The 27,956-nt window shown below is 36.5% G+C and overlaps 1 protein-coding gene across 1 annotated transcript; it reads right to left on the reverse strand.

Moving 5' to 3' along the window:
* Positions 1 to 581: 581 nt before the first annotated feature.
* On the reverse strand, positions 582 to 27,948 carry LOC116272941 (probable C-mannosyltransferase DPY19L2). Its single transcript, XM_031661866.1, has 4 exons — positions 27,605 to 27,948; positions 26,754 to 26,840; positions 11,582 to 11,641; positions 582 to 1,231 (listed from the first exon to the last, which is right to left on the reverse strand). Exons 1-4 carry the CDS (start codon positions 27,662 to 27,664, stop codon positions 1,124 to 1,126), a joined length of 315 nt encoding a protein of 104 aa, XP_031517726.1. The 5' UTR covers positions 27,665 to 27,948; the 3' UTR covers positions 582 to 1,123.
* Between the last annotated feature and the right edge of the window lie 8 nt (positions 27,949 to 27,956).

Genomic DNA, 27,956 nt, shown 5'->3' on the forward strand with positions numbered 1-27,956 from the left:
TATTATATACCACTAAATCATAATTCATAATGATTACACAAGGAATAATCAATTCAGTAGCAACTTTGTTACATTCTTTGAAAACAATTAAGCTACATATAGAGGAAAGAGCCCTGGATTGAGAGTTCTAGAATCGATTAGAATCCACGTCCTGATCTTGGCTTGTATGTGCTTTAGGCAAATCTTTTAAGCTTTTCTTTATCTGCAAATGAAAGAACTATACAGCATGGCCTCTAGGAGCCCTTCCTGATCTTGTGTTCCATGATTCTACCAAGAGGCCAATTTTTTTTCTTTTCTTTTTTTTTTTTTTTTTTGATACAAAGTCTCACTCTGTCGCCCAGGCTAGAGTGCATTGGCACGATCTCAGCTTACTGCAATCTCCGCCTCCAGGGTTCAAGCAATTCTCCTGTCTCAGCCTCCTACTCAGGCTGGGACTACAGGCATGCACCAACATGCCTGGCTAATTTTCATATTTTTAGTAGAGATGGGGTTACCACCATATTGGCCAGGTTGGTCTCAAACTCCTGACCTCAAGTGATCCACCCGCCTCGGCCTCCCAAAGTGCTGGGATTACAGGGATGAACCACCACGTCCAGCCTATATTTTAAAAGTTTTATGGCATGAACTTTTTAAAAAGAATAATACTTTGCATACACTTAAAATGAATTTTTATATGTTCATTAAAACTCATCAGTAGCATACCTTTCTTGGTAACACTTTGTTAAAAATGTTATAATATTTGGTGTGTTAACTGTAATAAAACTGAATTTCTTAAAAACAGAAACAAGAATTGAGACTTTTTCCTGAATGGTCCCATATTTCTTATTGGCCTAGATTATTAAAATTGATTTGTAGTAATAGTAATTATTATGGGTCATATTGTATGTTAAATACTCTCTCAGATTATCTCATTTAACCATCATCAATAACTCTATAAGATAAAGGCTATCTTTTTTTTATTTTACAGACAAAAATACAAGTGAGGAAGGTGGATTAGCAAAGTTACAGTAAAAAATAAAGTAAGTTGACTTTCTGAGTAAAAATTTTGAGTTTCAGATTAAAAAAAAAAAAAAAAAAAACTAGAGCAAAAACTCCTATTAGTAGAGAAGGAAAAAAGAAACATTCATACCGCTTTTTCCATGAAGTCAAATTCAGGAGCACAGGTGTATATTAAAGTATCAAAATCTGTATACCTTAAGATTCTGGCTGCTAAAAGATCACTCAGGTGAATCTGGGAGAAAATAAAGTAAAATGAATTAAAATTATACAAATGAGTATAGCCTATAGCCAGTAATACTTTATTGATGTAAGAATAACAAAACTTATAGACCAGATAAATCCAATATATTTAGACATCCCTCTAAGAAAACAAAAAACTACAGTGAAGCAAATATACGATGTGCTGAATTCTCAAGCTAACTGAAAATAAAGAGAAATATCATGAAAAATGAAAAGTAGAAAGAAGTCAGAAAAAAAGAGAAGATGATAAAGAGTGAGTTAAAATCCATATCTGCTGAGAAGAAACCACCATGGAGTTAATTACCCTTTATAATAAGACAATTTATGATGAAAAAGTATTTTACTTAACCTCTTTCAACATACATTGTAGGTCATAAGCTTTCTGTGCACTGTCATTTTCACAAAGCCTCACAGACTGATTACAATATTTGGTACTTCTTGATGTTTTACAGACATATATTCAAACCATTGAATATGAGACCTGATCCTCATAAGAATTACCACAATTATACATACCACTTTGATCTTTGACTTAGCTATTTGATCTCTAAGGCTAAAAATAGATACCAACAACCAAACCCAATGCAGAACTTCTATTTTTCTACTGATTATTTACAACCTGCTCTTGGTGAGACAATTATTTTTCCACAGTATCCTCAGAAGGCCAGAAAAAGGAAAATATTTGGCAAGTAAACTCTTAATTCAAATTATTTTATAGGGATAGGAATTATTTTATAACAAGTTTGATGATTACGAGTGGTTTTCATTCAATTATTTTTCCTAATCTACCAGTACTCAAGGATAATTTAGAGTTGCACTTCATTTTTCTAATTTAGAGTAGGCCTGCTGACTAACAGTAATTTAACCAAACCACTATAATTTCAGGTCTTCCTCATAACTGTCACATAAAGGAAGTCACTCAGGACTACCAAGGAAGCATGTTTGTATTTTTTTTGTTTGTTTTTAATTTGTAGGGCAGGGATGGTGGTTCACACCTGTAATCCCAGCACTTTGGGAGGCCAAGGCAGGCGGATCACTTGAGGTCAGGAGTTTGAGACCAGGCTGGCCAACATGCTGGAACCCCATCTCTACCAATAATACAAAAATTAGCCGGGCGTGGTGGCACGTGCCTATAATCTCAGCTACTCAGGAAGCTGAGGCACAAGAATTGCTTGAACCTGTGAGGTGGAGGTTGCAGTGACCCGAGATTGGCCACTGCACTCCAGCCTGGGTGACAGAGTGAGACTGTGTTTCAAAAAAAAAAAAGATTTGTAAAGAGCTGAGGGTCAATGTGAAGTAAGTGTGAAGTAAGGCAAGAAACATAATCATGAACAAACTTAACAGATAAATAAGTAACTTAGAAGGTCTAAATAAAGTTTATCATAAGACATATATAATAAAGTTAAAAACAATAAAAAGGAAAGGAGAATGGGGAAATATATCAGACATACCAGAGAACAGCAGCAACAAATAAACTAATAAACCACCATGCAAAGCTAGCAATAAATGGCAAACGCTTACATTTAGAAATTTTATGTAATATAAACATGTTGCATGTTATATAGAGATAGCATTTGACCTTTTAGAGAAGTAATACTATAACCCCTTGTCAAACCACATGAACAGCACATCAGACAGGGGCTAATTGGATAGCATTAAATGGGAGTGCAAATTTCCAAGATTGATTATTGTATGATACATACTCATATGCTTATTTCTAAGAAAAACCAGAAAGTGCTAGAAATAAAAAGTAGATTCCTGCATTGTTTTCTATTACCTAAACCAGTTAGTTAAGCAAGGACTTAGGCCTTGAAAAGGGCTACTCTTTAAGACATTAACAAACAGAAATACCACATGAGAGAGAAATGCTCTGCATGTATTTCCTAGAAAATGAAAGATCAAAATTTTTTAACATTCTCTTTTATATAACAAGAAAGGCCTTAAAACATCAAATCATAAATTGATTTTTTAGTCCATGAATTATAAATACATAAAACAACACTGGGATTTTAAAGAGTTCTGTATTTTCAAAGCTGAGGACAACCCAGCCTCCCATATATTAACATCTGCAATAACATCATAAATGGATGAAAACATGATGCCAAACAGCTATTATTTCTTTTAACTGAAATATAAACAAATATATAACAAACTATTAGTATTTTTTTCCTAAAGCCAAGTCAGCATTGATGAATATTCTTTTCTTTTTTAATTGGGTTGCAAAGATCACTGAACTGCAAGACTTGCAGGCTTTGCAGTTATTGACATGTCAATCTGCCAATAGCACCGTCTAGAGACCTTAAAAGACCTTAGCCTCTGTAAAGGCAGAGAGATAAAGATAAGATGCAGCTAAGTTTTCATTCAGCTACATATTTATAAGAACTTTTATGTTTAACTAAAAAGTACTTACGTGGTCTATAAGAACACCTAAGATTTTAGATGTCAAAATTTCAAAATGATTGTTCCACACCACCAGGCACTACAGCAGATTAGCTAGAAAATAAAGAGATCAGTGTTAGAAACTACAAATCACCCAGTTAAAGTATTCAATTATATCTATAAATGAAACATAAAGAAAAATTTTAATTATGTGAGATAAATGGTGAGGGTTTTTAAAAAAATTTCCTTTGAAATCTTGTTTAAAAGCAAAGAATTAAAACTGATGACACTGGTATGGAAATATATAACACCTAAATTCTACATCTCCTAAATATTTTTTTTTTTTTTTTTGTCTTAAAGAATTGAAAAGGTTAATGGAAGGCAAGGAAAAGAAAGAAGGAAGAAAACAGCTCCCCATACAGAGACAGAGGGAGGATTTGAACAAAGAGAAAACCCTGTCTGCGTCGAAAAAGTGGCTGCTTATATATATCCTAATCTAAAGGAAGTTTTAAAAGCTTACTTCTTTTTTTATTTCTGTTAAGTGTTATGTGTTTGTTTTCAAATAATTATTTCTCAGTTGAAATCCATTTTCAAAACACTACCTTAAAAGTTCTTCTACCCTCCTGTGGAAATATATGAGCCCATCTTCAAAAATAACAGTTTGAAATGTAGAGAATTTAGCTTTCCTTTAAAGAAGAGGAATGAACTAGAGACAGCAGTGAAACTCTATTTATTTATTTATTTATTGTTTATTTTTGAATAGCCTTGATTAAAAGGAACAATTGTATGCTTCTGGTTAGCCTGGGAGAGAGTTAGCCAGCCCATAAATTCAAATCTTTGCATATATCAACCAAAGTAGAACAGTACAACCCACATATATGGAAAAAAAGGTAACAACACAAACTTCAAATTACCTATAGATCAGAAAAGGAAGCAACAGGCATCATAGAGTTATTCATAGAGTTCCTGACCTAAGCCTTTTGCAGAGAAGTGAGGGCAGGCATGGCAGGCAAATACCATTTCCATATGGAAACTAAGGAAGACATTTAAAGCAAGGATAAGGAGCAGATTCATGGCCCACAAAAGGATAAAGAAGAAAGGAAAGATAGAGGTCAAAATTGGGACTAAAATAGCAAGAAAGAAGAGTGCCACCTATGTGTAAAAGAGCCCTGGGAGGACATTGGTAGAATGGGAGATACAGAGCAAGGGCTACAGAGTGAAGTAAGGACAAAAACACACGATGTCAGAAGGCATCATTTCCTGGAAAGAAAGGAGGAGCAAAAAGAGGGAGTGCAGAAAAAGTATCCAGCAGGAAAAATAGGAACTAGAGCAAAGACTATCCATCACTGCCATCACACACAAAAAAAGAAAAAGTTATTCATTGAAAAAATCCACACTATACTGCATTCTCAGAAGAGTTTGCACTTAGTTCGAAAACACAAAATAATTATTGAATGAAAAATGCCTATACAAAATATCAGAGCTTCTTTAAGAAGATAACAAACATGAAGGTCAAATATTTCAGCTAATAGAAATCCACCTACTGAAGATAAAATCTCACAAAGAAAGCAGAAGAAAATTATGCAGAATTAAAAAAGTTGAGACAATATCCTCGACAGGCATTAGGGGAAATAAAAAACAATTTAAGACAAATTAAAAATTAAGAATAGAAATGGGGAAAATCAGAAAAAATAAAGAGTTTAATTAAGACATAGAAGGGAATGGAAGAAAAAGAAAAGACATGATCAAAAATAAAGCAGAAATCCTGAGATGGTCGAAAAGAAATTCGTCAGTTAATGGAGGAATTGAAATCAGGCACTAAAACAATGATGAGAATAGAAATGATACAGAAAAGTGAGAAGCATCAAGACAAAAGTAAGCAGAAATGGAAGAAATACAGCCTGGAGTGCCCTGAAAAACAAAACAGCAATGCATCGAAACTAGTGCCAGAATACCGTCGAAAACTCCAGAAATAAAGAGGCATGGATGCAGGATTTAAGAAGGATCAGGATCGGTAATCGAATGCTCGTTAAACCAAGATTAGAACCGGAAAGAAAATTCCTATCAGAACCTCCAGGCACAAGAGTCCACACAATTTATAAGGGACAAGAACAATTTGACAGCATCAGACTTGACTTAAACAGAACTTACAAACAAAGCAGAGTGGTGTAGATAAGACACTTTAAGAAACTTTAAAAGTATAGGGAACCAAAGGATTTTCACAGCTAATAATCTGTCATTCAAAAAGTATAGAAGTTATAAAAAGGACTAGATATGCAATAATTGAGGGAAATAGTAACTTTCCTAAATACAAAAAGTTTAAAGGGAATCATATAAGAAATAAAAGCAAATATAGATCAAATACACACATAAAGGCTTTTGCAACAAAGGTTTTCATACAAACAAAAAGACAGACACAGGAGAACACAAACAAACAGATTCAGAGGGTGAAAATGGGAATGGTGGGCAAATGCCCATTTCCATATGGAATTAAGGGGAGAGACGATTTAAAGTAGGGATAAGAGACAGGATTCACAAGCACTCAAAGCTTTATCCATAAAAATGAAAGAGTGAAAATAAATCAATTAAATCCTTGACTTAAAAATCTAAATAAAGAATAACAAAATAAAGCAAAAAAAGTACACGAAAGGAAATACTCATGAGAAGAATAGTCTATTATATCTACCCCTCTGTGTATCTATTTTGCTGTTTTATATTTCTTCCCTATATTCTAGGATTCCTTCTTTCATTTCCTTTTTGTTTTCAGAACTTTTTAAGTTTTAATTTCAGGGGTACATGTGCAGGATGTGCATGTTTGTTACATAGCTAAACATGTGCCATGGTGGTTTGCTGCCCCATTACCTAGGTATTAAGCCCAGCATGCATTAGCTATTTTTCCTGATGCTCTCCCTCCCACTACCCTCCCCTGACAAGCCCCAGTGTGTGTTGTTCCCCTCCCTGCATCCATGTGTTCTCACTGTTCAGCTCCCACTTATAAGTGAGAACATGCAGTGTTTGGTTTTGTTTTCCTGCATTAGTTTGCTGAGGATAATGGCTTCCAGCTCCATCCATGTCCCTGCCAAAGACATGATCTCATTTCTTCTTATGACTGCATAATATTCCATGGTGTATATGTACCACATTTTCTTTAGCCAATCTGTCATTCATGGGCAATTTGGGTTGATTCCACGCTATCAAAAAAGAGCTCATATAGCCAAGACAATCCTAAGCAAAAAGAACAAACCTGGAGGCCTCAGGCTACTGGACTTCAAACTATATTACAAGGCTACAATAACCAAAACAGCATGGTCCTGGTACAAAAACAGGCACATAGACCAATGGAACAGAATAGAGAACTCACAAATAAAACCACGTATCTACAACCATCTGATCTTCAACAAACCTGACAAAAGAATTTCAATTAACCATTCTTTAAGGTTCTCTGCTAGCCACAAATTATCTTAATTTTCCTTGATTGGAGAATGTCTATTTCCCCTTCATTCCTAAAGGAAACATCCACTGGATATGTAATTCACCTTGATAAATGTTCTGCCACAACCTTCTGGCCTCCCTAGTTTCACATGAGAAGTCTGCTACAATTCAAGTCAGTTTTGCCCTGTAGGTGATGTGTCATTTCTCCATACCTGCTTTCAAGATTTTTTTCTTTTAGTTTTAAAAGTTAACTTATAGTGTATCTTGGCATGGATTTCTCTGGGTTCGTCTTACTTGGGAATCGCTCAGTGTCTTCACTCTGCAGGTGTGTCTTTCACCAAATTTGGGGAGTTTTTAGCAATTACTTCTAAAAATACTATTCAGCCTCACTCTCTTTTTCCATTCCTTCGGAATTTTGATGATACAAATATTAGATCTCTTGTTACTACACCATAGGTCCCGGAGGCTCTGTCCTTTTTCTTGTGATTTTCTCTCAATTTAGATTGGGAGATTTCTATTGTTCTATCTTCAAGAGCACTGATTGCTTCCTCTGTAAAATTCACTCCACTACCAAGTCCATTTACTGAATTTTAATTTCAGTTATTGTATTTTTCAGTTCTATAATCACCAAGGTGTTCTTTAAAAAAAAAAAATTCTTTAGTGAGATTTTATAGCCTTTTCATACACTTCCAGAGTATTTAAAACTGCTCACTGAAGTGTTTTTATGAGACTGCTTTAAAACCCTTGTCAAATAATCCCCACATCCTATTCATCTCAGTGTTGACATCTGTTGATTGTCTTTTCTCATTCAAGTTGCTATTTTCTCCATTCTTGCTATGATAAGTGGTTTTTCTATTGTGTCCAGTATATTTTTTATATTACGTTAGAGACTGTGGATCCTATTTTAAATTTCTGTTTCAGCAGAGAGTCACTTTGTTTTTAGGTTTATCACGCAAGTCCTGGCCTACTTCTGTGTGCTATAGTTACAATGACGTTTAGTGTTCAGAGCCTTTGCAGTGCTAGTGCTATTCTGGTCAGCTTGATTCATCTGGTGCCCTGGTACTCTGTCTCCGCCCCCAAATCATGCTGCCGACGCAGGAAGAATGTACTTCCCAAGTTCTGTTGCCATGAGGTGGAGGGTGAGAGACACCAGGATTGTGGGGTAGGAGGTCGGCAGAGGGCAGAGGGCTCTTTCCTGGGCTGCCTAGTCCTAGCAGGGCACCTGTTAGATCCCTGCTGCTGCTGCTACCTGCGCTGGGCAGCTCCTGGGAACAATGATACCTGAACCCACAGGACAGAGGCCATTTCCCTGGACCCTCTTTTCTGATGTCTTCCTGCCACTGGATGGGAGTTTCAGGAGGATGGCAGCCTGTGGTGTTTTCACAGAATGCAGGGGTGCCTGGCTAGGCGCCTTTCCATAGCATTGGGCTGGGATTGGGGCTACAGTTATGGAAATCAGTTTCATACACACACGTGTGCACATATGTGAGTGAGGACTGAAACAAGGACACACTGGTAGTAACGAGTGCACATACCACTCAGGCCTTGGTGTCCAAATACCATTCTCCTCTAAAAGGAACCAGGGATCCTAGGAAAAAATGGCTGATTCCAAGGCTAGCACAAGGAAAATCAAGAAAAGCCTGGAGCATTATAAATTTATAAAGACATGTCAAAAAGACATCCAGCTTAGGAACATTCAACACGGCTAGGCCTGGAACTGATATTTGTGTATAACATACGGTTTTTCTCATATAGGCTATTCCAGCATCATTTAGTGAACAGTGACCTGCAAGACAATCTGGCTGAAATTGCTTTGAATCTGAACATCAGCTGGGGAGAACTGCATTACATGAACCTTCACACACATAAATGTGTTTTATTTTTCTATTTATGTCTTAGAATTTTTTAAATAAATTTCCATACAAATACTATATGTATTTTGTTAGTTTCATTCAGATCCTATGCATTTTTCTTCCTAATACATAAGGCATAGTTTTAAAAAATATATTTTCTGTTTGTTGCCAAAGAATAGAAATGCAACTGATTTTTTAATATTAAACTTAAATCTAGCCATGGTATTGAATTCTTCTAATTCCTAATAATTTGTCAATAATTTTATTCTTTCTAGGTAAATATTGATACTATAATAAATTTTCCTTCTTTCTGTTCCTTTCCTTTTCCTATTATTTACTTTTCTTGCATTACACTAGGCTAGTTTGGACTTTAATAAAATGTGAAAAAGCATATTTATCTTTATCTTGATTTTAAATAGAACACTCTAAATACCTTATTATCAGTAAGATTAGTGACTGCTGAAGAATTTTACTGAGTTAAGAAAACTGTTATTTGTATTGTGTTACATGTTTTCATTACAAATGGATGTTCAATTTTATGAGTTTTATTTTCTGCATCTAATGGGATGATCATAAGATATTTTTCTCTTTTAATCTGTTAGTATGATAACTTACATTTTTGGATTTTCCAGAAACATCTTTGGATTCCTAGAATAAGCCAGTTTTATCACAAATGGATTATCTTTATCATATAAATGGCTGTTCTTGAGCTACTAATCTTCTACACTTTTGTGTGTATGAAATATTTTTAATCGAGGTGAAAGTTTGAATCTATGTTCATGAGTAAGAATATCCTTTCTCATACTATCCTTATCTGGCCTGAGTACTGAGCTTTAGATTATCTTGGAGGTTCCATTTCCCTTCCTGTAATGATTCTCATGCCTCATGGCACACACAAAGTTCCCCTTTGTAAATTTCAGCATGAGCTCAATTCAATAATTACCTTGCCACCAAAAACTGGAGTCTCCCATTAAACAGTGAATTTGCTTCTATTGACGTTAAACTCTAAAGTGAATCACTTAGATCTAAAAATACCTTGTTCAGGTTGTGTGTAATAAATACTTATCTTTGCCAAAGATATACAGAGCTAAAAACAGAAAATAATACCTAGGGAGGCTTAAAAAGCTGAACATTTGGTTAAATCTCAACTTTTCCCTACCTAGATTTTTTGTTTCTTTGATATTCCTGAATTTAAAACTTAGTCAATTCATGTTCTTTCCAGTCTACTCCTGAAAATGTTGTTGAAAATGAAGACAGCAAATGTTCCTTTGAGTGTAGCCTTGGCAGAATTTTTTTGATGTTTATGGACACTCTTCTATTTATTGTCATTTTTCAATAGTTTGCAACTGAAATTCTGGCCTTCTTTTGAGTTACTAAATTGCTCAATTTTTCTGAAGTGAAAGAATTATATATTACAAGCGTAATGTCGATATGTGAATTTCTACAAAGCCTGCAGGCCTAAGAACAAGTGGCCTGGGTAAAGAGTCAAATTGGTAGAACCAACAAAGAATAATAAAAGACAAAAAAACATCATGTCATTCATTCAACAACTTAGAGGACAAATCTTTCTATATTTTCACCATAAAGGATGGGAGAATGCCTCCAACAAGGAGAAAACAGCAACTCCTTTCATTTTGTTCTCTTGTATTATAGGTAGAAACTTTCCCTACCTCCTCAACTTGCAACATTTCCAAACTTATCCTCTCAATATATAACATGTAAACATATAGTTCATTTCTTCTGTCACCCAGGGCAGTGGGGTGATCGTGGCTCACTGTAATCTTCCTGGGCTCAAGCAATCCTCCCACCTCAGCCTCCTGAGTAGTTGGGATCACAGGCTCATGCCACCATGCCCAACTAGTTTTTCTATTTTTTGTAGAGACGGAGTTTTGCCATGTTGCCCAGGCTGGTCTCAAACTCCTGGGCTGAAGCTCTCTGTCCGCATTGGCTTCCCAAAGTGCTGTGACTACAGGCGTGAGCTACTGTGTGTGGCCCAGGGTTTATATTTTAATAGAAGTACATCACAGACCAGAGAAAAAGAATATCATCTGTCTCATATTAAGAGAATTTAGGAGTTGCACTACCTGCCTAATAACTTACTTTACTAGGAAACCATGGAGATAATATGGGCCATCCATCTGCATATTTGGGAAGAAGCCAAACAAAAATTAGGTAGTGGCTGAGCTCAAATTAGAAGGGGCTGGGAGACTGTAAGGAAAATGTTAAAAGGACAAAAGTAATAAAGTCTAAAGTTGGAAGCAGAAGGAAAGAGAGATAGATGATGGATAGATGCAGAGGAAAGAAAAGGAGAAAGCTGGAAAGAAACTACAAACTTGAGTTATTTTGAAGGGAAGGTTAATTGAAGCTAAAGAGAGAAATGCAAGACAAACCAATTTTAAAAAGCAAGGCTGTATGGATATAGCAGGATGAAACATAAAGGAAGAGTGGCCTGGAAGTGAGTTGTGAAATACGTGCGCTAACTTCTTGAAAATGATTTCTAGTCCTTGCTAAGGACTATTTCCTTATGTATCTATCTACCTTAGATAGTAGCTATTTATAAGACAGTAGCTATTTGTTAACTATAAATCATTAGCATTTTAAAGATTATTAACTGTGTTCAGTTTATAGAAATAAAAAGTAGAATTTAAATAAACTGCATTAAAAACATTGAATCTTACCCAAAAGTTGAGTTCAGATACTCCCAGTTTTTTAATTTTATTTCTCTTTAGAATTATTGCCTAAAATGCACATAAGGGAAAATGAAACAATTAAATTCAACTAACATTTACATTTTGTATAAACGGTACATTTCAAAAATTACATAGCCACCCTGTTCCATCTCAGCTATCACCAGCCATTTTCCTCCTTAACTGTTTATTTTTCAAATTTTGGACATGGCAAATTTCCTTGAGGTGAGAGTTAAATGGTTTGGGTGTCAAAAAGCTGCCTCTTGAATCAAGTTATTTCCTCACTTAGATACCCTGGCCGTTTTCTGCAGGATAATTCCTCTACAAAGGTAAATGGTATATAAGCATATGACAGCATCCATGCAAGTCTGTATGTGAGTTATCCAGTAACATTAGTGAACTAAACTAACATGAAAATCCTTCCTCTCCAAACTGCCAAATAAAATATTTAAACATGTTTAAAAAATGTTTACTGATGTGAAAGAGAAGGAACTTGTGATGCTAGAAAAAAGGTGAATTTTAAAAAATACAATATTAATTAGCAGATAACCACCACCCCTGGCAGTCTTTATAAAGGCCTGTAGAATAAGGTTACAACTATAGGCTTGTATTGTAAGGGGAGGGCAGCAGAAGAGGACTTCGGTCTATGCAAGGTAAGAAGTTGGAATTGAGACTAACACATAAAGCTAGGGTCTTCAAAAACTATACCTGCAGTGCTATGGACTGAGTATTTGTGTCCACCTCAAATTCACAGACTGAATCTTTAATCCCCCATGTGATGGTGTTTGGAGGGTGGGCCTCTGGGAAGTAATTGAGTCATGAGGGTGAAACCCTCATAAATGGGATTAGGGTGCCCATATTACAAGAGACTAGAGAGTTGATGTCTCTCTCTACCGTGTGAGGACACAGCAAAAAGGCTTCTGTCTGCAAACCACCAAAAGGGCTTTCACCAAGAACCAAATCAGCTGGCACCTTGATTTTGAACTGCTCAGCCTCCAGAACCGTGAGAAATAAATTCCTGTTGTTTAAGCCATCCTGTCTGTGGTACTTTTGTTTTAACAGCCCAAACTGATTAAGACACACAGTGCCTAAGAATACTTCACCTACCATCTCTACAAGTTGATAGGTTATTTGTTTATTCCCAGGTTTGGGGTGAAAACAGTGCTCTCATGAGAAACTGGAATTCTTGGACTTGCATTATTTTAGATTTGGATTCAAATTTGTATCATTTAGCTGGTGTAGAAATTCCCAAAGTGAGCTAGGATTACTAAACTTCCAATAGGAAAATATAAATGTATCAGATTATTCATTGCAACATTGTTTGTAAATGCAAAATTTAGGAAACAACCTAAATGCCAGACATAGGAGAGTGACTGAATGACAGTAAATCCATAGTAGGAACCACCAGAAAGAATGAGGAAAATCTCTATGAACTGATATCCAGGATAGGTTGTTAAATGAAAAAAAAAAGTGCAAAAGACTATCTTTAATATAAGAAGAGGAGATGTAAAAAATATGCATGTAACATTTATTAGTACTCAAAAAAGCCCAACTACATGGGTCAACCAGAAAACTAATGAGATTTCTTACCTACAGGGAATAGGCAGTAACAGGTGAAAAGTAAGGTGGAGAGAATGGGCTGGAAGGAATAGTGGGGAATATTTTCTGAGTATAATTATATATATATATATATTTCTTCCTCATTGAAACATGGTAATGTTTCACCCAAAGTAACTAAAATCAATCAGAATGAAACTTCTGCTTCTGTCCAAGTTTGTATAACAGGAACTACATTTACTTTCTCACCCTAAAAAACTAAAATACCAAGCAAAATAGATTATAGAGACAACTATGAACAATTATATGCCAACAAATTAGATAATTTATAAGAAATAAATTTCTAGAAACATACAACCTACCAAGAGTAACTTATGAAAACACACAAAAAAACTCAACAGACCTATAAGAAGAAGATTATTAAAATAAATAAATAAATAAATAAATAAATAATTTTCTCAACAAAGGAAAACCTCAAACCAGATGGCTTCACTGAAGAATTCTATGAAACATTTAAATAAGAATTCATACCAATCCTTCTCAAGCTCTTCCAAAAAACTGAAGAGAACACTTCTATACACATTTTATGAGGCCAGCACTACTCTGATACCAAATCCAGAAAAAGATACTCAAGAAAACTACAGGCCAGTATCTCTGATGACTATAGCAGAAAGAAATCACACACAAATATTTCTATTAAAAATGAGCAAAGAACTTGAATAAACATTTCCCAAAAGAATCAATACAAATGTCCAACAGGTATTTAAAATGATGTTCAACATCACTAATCATCAGGGAAATGTAAATCAAAACCACAATGAGATACTACCTCAAACCTGTTAGGATGGCCATTATAAGACAAACCAAACCAAACCAAAACCAGAAGTAACAAGTCTGGGCAAAAATGTAGAAAAATTGGAATGCTTATGCATTGTTGGTGGGAATATAAAATGGTGCAGCCAAAGGGCACATCAGGTAGTCTACATGGAAGAGTTTGCTTCCGAGTGCAGCAATATTAACCATAAACTAACCAGTACTTTAATTCCAGCGAACAAATCTTAAAAGCAAGGCCCGGAAAGATCAGCCTATGTTCAAGTGGCTTAACTGCATCATAGAAAAAAGCTCAAGAATATCTCTAGGAATAAGAAAATACCCAGCAGCTAACAAGGTAAAATTCACAAAGCCTGGCATCCAAGTAAACATTGCCAAGCATGCAAACACTCAAGAAAACACAACCCCAATATGAGGAGAAGAAACAATTAATTGAAACTGACACAGACAGAATTCGCAGGTGGAGGCACTGAGGCAGTTACTATAACTGTATTACACATGGTGAAGAAGTGGTAACAGAGACAGAACATTTAACTAGAGACACAAAATACTTCAAAGATCCAAAATGAACTTTTAGATATGAAAACTACAATGACTTAAATGAGAAATACACTGGATGTGATTAACAACAGGTTAGATACTGCAGAAAAACAACTAATGAACTCTTGAAGACACAGCAATAGTAACTATGCAAAATTAAATAAAGAACAAAAATAAACAAAGTCTCCATGAACCACTGAACAATTTCAAGCAGCCCAATATGCATGTAATGAGAGTCCCTAAATGAAAGTGAGGTGGGGAGGCAGAAAAATATTTGAAGAAATAATGGCCAAAATTTTTCCAAATTTGATAAAAATTGTAAACCTAAAGATCTAAGAATTTCAACGAATCCTAAATACAAGAAACATAAAGAAAGCTATAGTAAGGCACATTATATAAACAAACTGCTCAAAATCAGTGTTAAACGCAAAATCTTATCTCTAGCTGGGAACAGCTAGAGAAGTAACATATTATTTACAGACGAAAGCGCAGGGATGTCAACAGATTTCATAAGAAAAAAATGCAAACAATAGGACAAGTCAAGCAGCATCTCTTAAATTCTTAAAGAAAATTGCTGTTAACCTGAAATTCTACGCCCAGGAAACATACCTTTCAAAAATGAAGGCAAAATAAAGACTTCATGACCAGGTGATTTGCACTAAAAGAAATGTTAAAGGAGGTCTTTTAGACAGCAGGAATACAGTAGGTCAATCTGGCTGTACACAAGTAAAAGGCACTGAAAATGTAACTACGGGGTAAATATATAACGTTTTAAAATTTTTAAATACTTTTATAACGTAATTTACTGTTTAAATAAAAACAAAAAGTCATTGAGATTTCTATATCACGTGTTTCAGTAAAATGTGTGACAATAACATGAAACAAATTTAAAAATGCACTTTATCAAAATATGTGGGATGCTGATAAAGCAGTGCTTGGAGAAAAGTTTATAGCACTAAACACCTGTGTTTAAAAAAAAAAACAGGAGAGGGCGGAGCAAGATGGCCGAATAGGAACAGCTCCAGTCTCCAACTCCCAGTGCCAGCGACACAGAAGACCGGTGATTTCTGCATTTTCAACTGAGGTACTGGGTTCATCTCACTGGGGAGTCCCAGACGATCGGTGCTGGTCAGCTGCTGCAGCCAGACCAGCGAGAGCTGAAGCAGGGCGAGGCATTGCCTCACCTGGGAAGCACAAGGGGGAAGGGAATCCCTTTTCCTAGCCAGGGGAACTGAGACACACAACACCTGGAGAATCGGGTAACTCCCACCCCAATACTGCGCTTTAAGCAAACAGGCACACCAGGAGATCATATCCCACACCTGGCCGGGAGGGTCCCACACCCACGGAGCCTCCCTCATTGCTAGCACAGCAGTCTGTGATCTACCCGCAAGGCAGCAGCGAGGCTGGGGGAGGGGCGCCCGCCATTGCTGAGGCTTAAGTAGGTAAACAAAGCTGCTGGGAAGCTCCAACTGGGTGGAGCTCACAGCAGCTCAAGGAAACCTGCCTGTCTCTGTAGACTCCACCTCTGGGGACAGGGCATGGTAAACAATAACAAACGTAGCAGAAACCTCTGCAGACGCAAACGACTCTGTCTGACAGCTTTGAAGAGAGCAGTGGATCTCCCAACACGGAGGTTGAGATCTGAGAAGGGACAGACTCCCTGCTCAAGTGGGTCCCTGACCCCTGAGTAGCCTAACTGGGAGACATCCCCCACTAGGGGCAGTCTGACACCCCACACCTCACAGGGTGGAGTACACCCCTGAGAGGAAGCTTCCAAAGCAAGAATCAGACAGATATACTCGCTGTTCAGAAATATTCTATCTTCTGCAGCCTCTGCTGCTGATACCCAGGCAAACAGGGTCTGGAGTGGACCTCAAGCAATCTCCAGCAGACCTACAGCTGAGGGTCCTGACTGTTAGAAGGAAAACTATCAAACAGGAAGGACACCTACACCAAAACCCCATCAGTACATCACCATCATCAAAGACCAGAAGCAGATAAAACCACAAAGATGGGGAAAAAGCAGGGCAGAAAAGCTGGAAATTCAAAAAATAAGAGTGCATCTCCCCCGGCAAAGGAGCACAGCTCATCGCCAGCAACAGATCAAAGCTGGACGGAGAATGACTTTGATGAGATGAGAGAAGAAGGCTTCAGTCCATCAAATTTCTCAGAGCTAAAGGAGGAATTATGTACCCAGCGCAAAGAAACTAAAAATCTTGAAAAAAAAGTGGAAGAATTGATGGCTAGAGTAATTAATGCAGAGAAGGTCCTAAACGAAATGAAAGAGATGAAAACCATGACACGAGAAATACGTGACAAATGCACAAGCTTCAGTAACCGACTCGATCAACTGGAAGAAAGAGTATCAGCGATTGAGGATCAAATGAACGAAATGAAGCGAGAAGAGAAACCAAAAGAAAAAAGAAGAAAAAGAAATGAACAAAGCCTGCAAGAAGTATGGGATTATGTAAAAAGACCAAATCTACGTCTGATTGGGGTACCTGAAAGTGAGGGGGAAATGGAACCAAGTTGGAAAACACTCTTCAGGATATCATCCAGGAGAACTTCCCCAACCTAGTAGGGCAGGCCAACATTCAAATCCAGGAAATACAGAGAACGCCACAAAGATACTCCTCGAGAAGAGCAACTCCAAGACACATAATTGCCAGATTCACCAAAGTTGAAATGAAGGAAAAAATCTTAAGGGCAGCCAGAGAGAAAGGTCGGGTTACCCACAAAGGGAAGCCCATCAGACTAACAGCAGATCTCTCAGCAGAAACTCTACAAGCCAGAAGAGAGTGGGGGCCAATATTCAACATTCTTAAAGAAAAGAATTTTAAACACAGAATTTCATATCCAGCCAAACTCAGTTTCATAAGTGAAGGAGAAATAAAATCCTTTACAGATAAGCAAATGCTTAGAGATTTTGTCACCACTAGGCCTGCCTTACAAGAGACCCTGAAGGAAGCACTAAACATGGAAAGGAACAACCGGTACCAGCCATTGCAAAAACATGCCAAAATGTAAAGACCATCGAGGCTAGGAAGAAACTGCATCAACTAATGAGCAAAATAACCAGTTAATATCATAATGGCAGGATCAAGTTCACACATAACAATCTTAACCTTAAATGTAAATGGACTAAATGCTCCAATGAAAAGACACAGACTGGCAAACTGGATAAAGAGTCAAGACCCATCAGTCTGCTGTATTCAGGAGACCCATCTCACACGCAGAGACATACATAGGCTCAAAATAAAGGGATGGAGGAAGATTTACCAAGCAAATGGAGAACAAAAAAAAGCGGGGGTTGCAATACTAGTCTCTGATAAAACAGACTTTAAACCATCAAAGATCAAAAGAGACAAAGAAGGCCATTACATAATGGTAAAGGGATCAATTCAACAGGAAGAGCTAACTATCCTAAATATATATGCACCCAATACAGGAGCACCCAGATTCATAAAGCAAGTCCTTAGAGACTTACAAAGAGACTTAGACTCCCATACAATAATAATGGGAGACTTCAACACTCCACTGTCAACATTAGACAGATCAACGAGACAGAAAGTTAACAAGGATGTCCAGGAATTGAACTCATCTCTGCAGCAAGCAGACCTAATAGACATCTATAGAACTCTCCACCCCAAATCAACAGAATATACATTCTTCTCAGCACCACATCGTACTTACTCCAAAATTGACCACGTAATTGGAAGTAAAGCACTCCTCAGCAAATGTACAAGAACAGAAATTATAACAAACTGTCTCTCAGACCACAGTGCAATCAAACTAGAACTCAGGACTAAGAAACTCAATCAAAACCGCTCAACTACATGGAAACTGAACAACCTGCTCCTGAATGACTACTGGGTACATAACGAAATGAAGGCAGAAATAAAGATGTTCTTTGAAACCAATGAGAACAAAGATACAACATACCAGAATCTCTGGGACACATTTAAAGCAGTGTGTAGAGGGAAATTTATAGCACTAAATGCCCACAAGAGAAAGCAGGAAAGATCTAAAATTGACACTCTAACATCGCAATTAAAAGAACTAGAGAAGCAAGAGCAAACACATTCGAAAGCTAGCAGAAGGCAAGAAATAACTAAGATCAGAGCAGAACTGAAGGAGATAGAGACACAAAAAACCCTCCAAAAAATCAATGAATCCAGGAGTTGGTTTTTTGAAAAGATCAACAAAATTGACAGACCACTAGCAAGACTAATAAAGAAGAAAAGAGAGAAGAATCAAATCGACGCAATTAAAAATGATAAAGGGGATATCACCGCCGACCCCATAGAAATACAAACTACCATCAGATAATACTATAAACACCTCTACGCAAATAAACTGGAAAATCTAGAAGAAATGGATAATTTCCTGGACACTTACACTCTTCCAAGACTAAACCAGGAAGAAGTTGAATCCCTGAATAGACCAATAGCAGGCTCTGAAATTGAGGCAATAATTAATAGCCTACCAACGAAAAAAAGTCCAGGACCAGATGGATTCACAGCTGAATTCTACCAGAGGTACAAGGAGGAGTTGGTACCATTCCTTCTGAAACTATTCCAATCAATAGAAAAAGAGGGAATCCTCCCTAACTCATTTTATGAGGCCAACATCATCCTGATACCAAAGCCTGGCAGAGACACAACAAAAAAAGAGAATTTTAGACCAATATCCCTGATGAACATTGATGCAAAAATCCTCAATAAAATACTGGCAAACCGGATTCGGCAACACATCAAAAAGCTTATCCACCATGATCAAGTGGGCTTCATCCCTGGGATGCAAGGTTGGTTCAACATTCGTAAATCAATAAACATAATCCAGCATATAAACAGAACCAAAGACAAGAACCACATGATTATCTCAATAGATGCAGAAAAGGCTTTTGACAAAATTCAACAGCCCTTCATGCTAAAAACGCTCAATAAATTCGGTATTGATGGAACGTACCTCAAAATAATAAGAGCTATTTATGACAAACCCACAGCCAATATCATACTGAATGGGCAAAAACTGGAAAAATTCCCTTTGAAAACTGGCACAAGACAGGGATGCCCTCTCTCACCACTCCTATTCAACATAGTGTTGGAAGTTCTGGCTAGAGCAATTAGGCAAGAGAAAGAAATCAAGGGTATTCAGTTAGGAAAAGAAGAAGTCAAATTGTCCCTGTTTGCAGATGACATGATTGTATATTTAGAAAACCCCATTGTCTCAGCCCAAAATCTCCTTAAGCTGATAAGCAACTTCAGTAAAGTCTCAGGATACAAAATTAATGTGCAAAAATCACAAGCATTCTTATACACCAGTAACAGACAAACAGAGAGCCAAATCAGGAATGAACTTCCATTCACAATTGCTTCAAAGAGAATAAAATACCTAGGAATCCAACTTACAAGGGATGTAAAGGACCTCTTCAAGGAGAACTACAAACCACTGCTCAGTGAAATAAAAGAGGACACAAACAAATGGAAGAACATACCATGCTCATGGATAGGAAGAATCAATATCGTGAAAATGGCCATACTGCCCAAGGTTATTTATAGATTCAATGCCATCCCCATCAAGCTACCAATGAGTTTCTTCACAGAATTGGAAAAAACTGCTTTAAAGTTCATATGGAACCAAAAAAGACCCTGCATCTCCAAGACAATCCTAAGTCAAAAGAACAAAGCTGGAGGCATCACGCTACCTGACTTCAAACTATACTACAAGGCTACAGTAACCAAAACAGCATGGTACTGGTACCAAAACAGAGATATAGACTAATGGAACAGAACAGAGTCCTCAGAAATAATACCACACATCTACAGCCATCTGATCTTTGACAAACCTGAGAAAAACAAGAAATGGGGAAAGGATTCCCTATTTAATAAATGGTGCTGGGAAAATTGGCTAGCCATAAGTAGAAAGCTGAAACTGGATCCTTTCCTTACTCCTTATACGAAAATTAATTCAAGATGGATTAGAGACTTAAATGTTAGACCTAATACCATAAAAATCCTAGAGGAAAACCTAGGTAGTACCATTCAGGACATAGGCATGGGCAAAGACTTCATGTCTAAAACACCAAAAGCAACGGCAGCAAAAGCCAAAATTGACAAATGGGATCTCATTAAACTAAAGAGCTTCTGCACAGCAAAAGAAACTACCATCAGCGTGAACAGGCAACCTACAGAATGGGAGAAAATGTTTGCAATCTTCTCATCTGACAAAGGGCTAATATCCAGAACCTACAAAGAACTCAAACAAATTTACAAGAAAAAAACAAACAACCCCATCAAAAAGTGGGCAAAGGATATGAACAGACAGTTCTCAAAAGAAGACATTCATACAGCCAACAGACACATGAAAAAATGCTCATCATCACTGGCCATCAGAGAAATGCAAATCAAAACCACAATGAGATACCATCTCACACCAGTTAGAATGGCGATCATTAAAAAGTCAGGAAACAACAGGTGCTGGAGAGGATGTGGAGAAATAGGAACACTTTTACACTGTTGGTGGGATTGTAAACTAGTTCAACCATTATGGAAAACAGTATGGCGATTCCTCAAGGATCTAGAACTAGATGTACCATATGACCCAGCCATCCCATTACTGGGTATATACCCAAAGGATTATAAATCATGCTGCTATAAAGACACATGCACACGTATGTTCATTGTGGCACTATTCACAATAGCAAAGACTTGGAATCAACCCAAATGTCCATCAGTGACAGACTGGATTAAGAAAATGTGGCACATATACACCATGGAATACTATGCAGCCATAAAAAAGGATGAGTTTGTGTCCTTTGTAGGGACATGGATGCAGCTGGAAACCATCATTCTCAGCAAACTATCGCAAGAACAGAAAACCAAACACCGCATGTTCTCACTCATAGGTGGGAACTGAACAATGAGATCACTTGGACTCAGGAAGGGGAACATCACACACCGGGGCCTATCATGGGGAGGGGGGAGGGGGGAGGGATTGCATTGGGAGTTATACCTGATGTAAATGACGAGTTGATGGGTGCAGCACACCAACATGGCACAAGTATACATATGTAACAAACCTGCACGTTATGCACATGTACCCTACAACTTAAAGTATAATAATAATAAATAAATTAAAAAAAACAAACAAACAAGAAAGGTCTCAAGTCAATGACCTAGATTTATACCTTAAAAAAAAAAAAACTAGAAAAGAAGGAGAGCAAAACCCAAAGTAAGCAGAAGAAATGAGGTAATAAAGATCGAGTAGCAATCAATGAAACAGAAAACTTAAACAGTAGAGCAAATCAATGAAACCAAAAGCTGGTTCCTTGAGAAAATTAATAAAATTGATATACCTCTAACCAGACTGATCAGAGAAAAAAAAATAGAACACAAACATCTAATACCAGGAATGAAAGAGGAACTATCACTACAGATACTATAGATACATAAAAGAAAGAAAACTTTATGCCTTTGCCAATAAATTTGACATCATAAATAAAATTTTTAAATTCCTTGAAAGATACAACCAAAGTTCACTCAAGAGGAAATGGATAACACGAATAGCCTTATATCTTATTAATGAAATGGAACTTGTAGTTAAAAACATTCCTACAAAGAAAATTCTAAATGGTTTCACTGGTAAATTCTACCAAATATTTAGAGACGAGATCATAATGATTTTACACAAATTCTTCAGAAAACTGGAGAAGAAAGAACACTTCATAACGCATTTTATGAGGCCAGCATTGCCATGTAACCAAAAAAGACAAAGATGTCATAAGAAAACTATGAACCAATTATTGTCATGAACTTAGGTGCAAAAATTATAAACACAATTTTAGAAAGCTGTATCCAACAAAAAATAATAATACAGCATGACCAAAGTGAGGTCTATTCAAGGAATGCAAAGATGCTATAACATTTGCAAATCAACCAATATAATGCAGCACATTAACAAAACAGAAAAGAGAAACTATATGATTATATCATATCTTCAAAATTCATTTTTGAAAAAACTCAGCAAACTGAACAGAAGGGAACTTCTTCAACCTGATAAAGGGCTTCTCTGAAAAATCCTATGGCTAACACCGTTACTTAAGGATGAAAGACTGAATAATTAAACAAAACTTACATTTCAAAATGAGCCATTTAAAACAAGACATTTAAAAATACTAAAATATGTGAAAGAATGACACAAATCAAAATTAGAAAAACTGAGAAATGAGCTGACAGAAATCAAAGAATTTGAAATAAAACAATAATTTCAGACATAAAAATTAAAGTAGAAGGAATATGAGGAAATTAACTAATAATAATGCCTTAAGAGCTATAAAAGGTGAAGAGATGATAGCCAGGCGCGGTGGCTCAAGCCTGTAATCCCAGCACTTTTGGAGGCTGAGACGGGCGGATCATGAGGTCAGGAGATCGAGACCATCCTGGCTAACACGGTGAAACCCCATCTCTACCAAAAAAATACAAAAAGTAGCCAGGCGAGGTGGCGGGCATCTGTAGTCCCAGCTACTCGGGAGGCTGAGGCAGGAGAATGGCGTAAACCCGGGAGGCGGAGCTTGCAGTGAGCTGAGATCTGGCCACTGCACTCCAGCCTGGGCAACAGTGCGAAACTCTGTCTCAAAAAAAAAAAAAAGAAGGGTGAAGAGAAGAAACTTTTAGAAATAAAAAAAGAAATAAGATAAAAAGTATTCAAGAGAAAGTGATACGTTTATAACGTATCAAAACTTGTAACACTTTTAACAGCAACCCTTTTGGACAGAAGTAAAACAAGTACTCAACGCAAAAAATAAAAGAGACGGCCAGGTGCGGTGGCTCACACCTGTAATCCCAGCACTTTGGGAGGCAGAGGAGGGCGGATCATCTGAGGTCAGGAGTTCGAGACCAGCCTGGCCAACATGGTGAAACCCCATCTCTACTAAAACTACAAAAATTAGCTGGGCATGGTGGCGGGCACCTATAATCCCAGCTACTCAGGAGGCTGAGGCAAGAGAATCTCTTGAAACCAGGAGTTGGAGGTTGCAGTGAGTCAGGATGGCACCATTGCATCCAGCCTGAGCAATAAGAGCAAAACTCCGTCTCAAAAAAAAAAAAAAGAAAAAGAAAAAGAAAGAAAAAGAAAAAAGAAAAAGAAAAAAGAAAAGAAAGAAAAAGTAAAAACAAAAGAGACAAGAATTTTACATAGAGCCAACCTCACTTTCAAGTAAAATGTGACAAAACAAACTGTGACAAACACATCAGAATTGAAGGAACTCTCTTGTAGAACAAGACTAAAATAACCAAGATAACTAGGAGATAACGACATAAAGACTGCTGATAAATAAATATGTATTTGTTCACATAAAAACATGAAATAAGGTTGATAAAGGTAGAAAGTATAGTATGCAATACTCCATGTTCTGACAATATAGATACAAATTAGTTTTAAAATGGGTGAAAGAGAATGAAAGAAGGATATGCAAAAAATCTTTGTTCTCCTTAATCATAAATAATGCAGTATAGCAATTCTCATGCATACACTTTGGGAGAAGGCAACTGGATATGTGATATTCTATCATCCCCTGGCTTCTTGAGACCCAAGAGAAACAAACAAACAAAAAAGGGTTAAGTAAAAACCCTATATTCTTGAATTTGAGTTGGAAATATCCATCAGAACTTGTGAGCTAGTTTACCATAAATGCATGCACACACACACATGCACACACACACATGTTTTCATGGTAGATTTTTAAAGAAAGAGAGAGAGCCTGCACCCTATGATATTTCCTACCTCTGTCCACTAAGAAGGCCTAGAAACAATGACCTACTCAGTTGCAGTGAGTATCCTTGGGTCTCAGACTGCGGTCTTAAAACACCGTTTCCCAGTGAAGGTGTCTTGCATGCCGGAATGGCTTCCTCCAGGGTTTGGACAGAAGTCCACAAGAGAGACCTGGAAAAACCTGTCATACATGACACAAGTGTGCTATCAGACCACCAGGGGCAGCGTCAGAGAACTCAGGAGAACCCTAAAGAGGCTCCCCTGGTCAACAAAGAAACAGTCTGAGAATGAGTAAAGATAATAATTTCAATTAACTTGAAATACTTCAAAAATGTTTAAATCCCTATGTTCCTAATGAAACTTAAACACACACATACACAGCCCAAAGAGCCCACATTTGGAAGATGACAGGGAACCAGTTCATTATTTGTAAAACTTGCAAATAAAGAGGTAAATCAACACTTACTTAACTTTTCCTAAATGAACTCTAGATGACGGGTTAGAATGTGACCACTTTGCAATCCCTATTGAATTAACAGATCCATCATAAGGCACTGAAGTCTAGTGCCATAGAGACGACCATGCCTTTTAATGAAAGAACAACACTATAGACTTGCCAAAGTGATCAAGCCTGAAGCAATCCAAGTTTCAGATCCAGTTTCTAATATATTAAGCTATGCCATGAGACAAAGGAACATGCTTCTAAGAACTCAAAAAGCAAAATCTGGACCATGGAATCCTCCACATGTTCTATGACTCCAGTTCTTCAACAAATAAATTTCATGAGGATAAAACCAGGCAGATACGCAGGAAACTTGTAGCTAAAAAGAGAAACTTAAGTGATGAAACCATAAAGGAATGCTGGAAAGTTACCATCATAGCAATCAAGACAGTCATTATTGTTTTAGGGCAGTACAAGGGAGTGCTTTGGGACGGGTCACATGGAGGGCTTCTACACTTGCTTAGAAAGTTATAATTTTGATATAATGGTAGTTTAAGAATGTTGGCCACATAATACATAACACAGTCAGCCCTCCACATCCATGAGTTCTAGTCGCTACAGATTCAACCAACAGCAGATAGAAAATATTTGAAATAATAATAATAATACAACAGTTTAAAAAGTACAAATGAAAATACAGTATACAACTATTTGCATAGTATTTATATTGCATTAGATGTTATAAGTAATCCAGAGATGATTTAAAGTATATAGGAAGATGTGCATAGGTTATATGTAAATAGCACACCATTTTATATAAGAAACTTGAACATCTGCAGATTTTAGTATCCACAGGGGATGGGGTGTCTGGAATCAGTCCTACAGACACTGAGGAGATTATGCTCATCCAGTATTAGCCAGCACTAAGTCAGCACACACAAAACATTTTAACATGCAGTTTTATCTGTACTACATTTCAAAATAAAAAGTTTTCATTAAAAGGGTAGATGAGCACACTATCAGAGTCCTCTACTCTGTAATGGTGAAACAGTTGGAAAGAAAGAGCATTTTTTGGGGGGAGAGAAAGAGGAGGGATTAACTACTATGAAGGAAAAAGGATATGGAAAGCAAAAATGTTAAAACATAAGGGCAATCCCAAAAGATTAAACCACTGCACCATACATGGAAAAGTGCTGTATTTTGGCATTACTGTAGTTGGTACATTTCTGATCAGTGTGGAGATGGGAGGTACAGGAGAATATTCTAGGTTCTGGCTTACAGATATCAGAAATATGACTACAGTGTAATAGAACTGATTTACTAAACCACCCTTCCAAACACATATCCAGAAAATGTCATTCCATGTAGTTCCTGTGAGCAGACTACACACTTATTCTAATTATCTTGCCATTGCTCAAAGTAGTTTGGAACTACACTTTCTAAACTGCCTTCAGAAATAATTTAGTTATAGGTGCAAAACAATTGGTCTTACGACTTTACTGTCACACCATCATTTGAGCAAGATCTGTATTACCCAGCCCAATCACACAAAACATTCACAAAATTTTGGTCATTTCCAAAAATCAAATCCACTCTTGAAAGGCAAAGATTTGCCATCAGTGAAGACATTCTAAAAATGTGCCGTATCTGTGAAGGAAACTCAGAGGAGTTCCAAAAATGTTTTGGGCAGTGGCAGTGTCACTGCAATGAGTACTTAACCTCCTCAAGTGACTTAGGAGAAAGAAGTCGTTTTTATCATAAAATGGGATATGTTTAAAGTAAGCCTTACTACTTCATGATAATTTTTAAGTATTTACTTGGGCATTGTCTTAAAAGAAAAACTTCCTACTATAACATTTTTCAAGGATAAGATAGATAAAAAGGTTTGCTTGGGAAGAACTGTGTCATATTGAATGATAATCAGGAAAGGGCCTATTTATTCTGTTATACCTGTTTTAGACAGGAAAACATGCTATTTGGTAGGTTAAAAAAGACCAGCTTTATGAACTAAACACTTACCCACGTCATTAACAAAGATGAAGAATAATAAGAAGATAAGCACATTAAATTTCCAAACATCAAAATGAAACTAAGGATAACTGAAATCTGAAAAAAAGTGAAAAAAATACATTTTATGGTTATTACATATATCAGCATAATGCATACTTTGTAGGTATATAGCCATTTCTAATGCAAATGTATTTGCATAAAGATGAATGACTCTTGGCCAAATGACAATAGAATTTCAAGTCACTGCTAGATTCTAAGTATTAAAATTCAAGACTATAAACTCTATCTGGCAGAATTTAACTTTTTCTCCATCTGCTACTTGGAACAATGAAAAATAAGTCTATGATTTCTGTTGTTTTATCAATGGAGTAATACAACAAGAAAGACTTAAGTTATAAATACTAGTTTTACTAATCTTATTTTTGTTAGACTTCAGGACTTCTATTATTTATGAAGCTTTACTAACTTTTTATGTTTTTAAGGAAGCCATGTTTGGGACCTAAGCCAAAAACAAAATTGCAAGAATATAAAATTTCAGTTAGAGTGTCATATTCAGGCAAAATGCTAAAAATCTCATGTCTGAGAAAGAAAAGGCAGTTTTAAAAGCAGTAATAATAATAAATAAAACATAAAAATAAAAGTTTTAGAGAGCAAAACACATATACAGTCTACTTGAAACTATAATCTGTTATAATATGACATCTATAATATACATTTCCAGTTTTCCTTCTGGGTATCACCAATAGCATATGTATTAAATGTTACCAAAGAGGAGGTACCCTATAAAACAGAATCACTTCGATTTTATAAACTCTGAGGACCTATCTTAATATTTGACTTATATATATTAAAAATGTTACCATGTTCACATAAATGATCTTCTGAAATTTGCTTGGTTTAATGTATCCCACAACATACATGGGAAATAATGATGCTATCTGAAATAATACAAAAAAGCAAAAGTGAAAAAAAGTATAGAAAACTAACACTTTACTATTCACAGGCAAAGTAAATATAAGAGAAGAGCTACAGTTCTAATAATGGTAAGCAAAGGAATTTGAACCAGCCTTCCCACTAAGAACTAGAATGGCTAAGAAAAATATAAATATATAAATAAAAATATTTTTAAAATATGTATAAAAGCCACAGATTATTAACAAAGCAAGTGAGGAATTTAAAAGATAGATGGCAATCTATAGCAATGAGCATGAC

This window comes from Papio anubis, unplaced genomic scaffold (assembly GCF_008728515.1).
Source record: "Papio anubis isolate 15944 unplaced genomic scaffold, Panubis1.0 scaffold272, whole genome shotgun sequence".
NCBI classification, from domain to species: domain Eukaryota; kingdom Metazoa; phylum Chordata; class Mammalia; order Primates; family Cercopithecidae; genus Papio; species Papio anubis.

Excerpts from the sequence above, each read along its gene's own strand:
- LOC116272941 (XM_031661866.1), bottom strand. The coding sequence starts at position 27,664 with ATGTATGTTGTGGGATACATTAAACCAAGCAAATTTCAGAAGATCATT. Across the intron at positions 26,841-27,604 it reads AGATCATTTATGTGAACATG|ATTTCAGTTATCCTTAGTTT; the intron begins GTAACATTTTTA and ends ACTTTTTTTCAG. Across the intron at positions 11,642-26,753 it reads CATCTTTGTTAATGACGTGG|GCAATAATTCTAAAGAGAAA; the intron begins GTAAGTGTTTAG and ends TGTGCATTTTAG.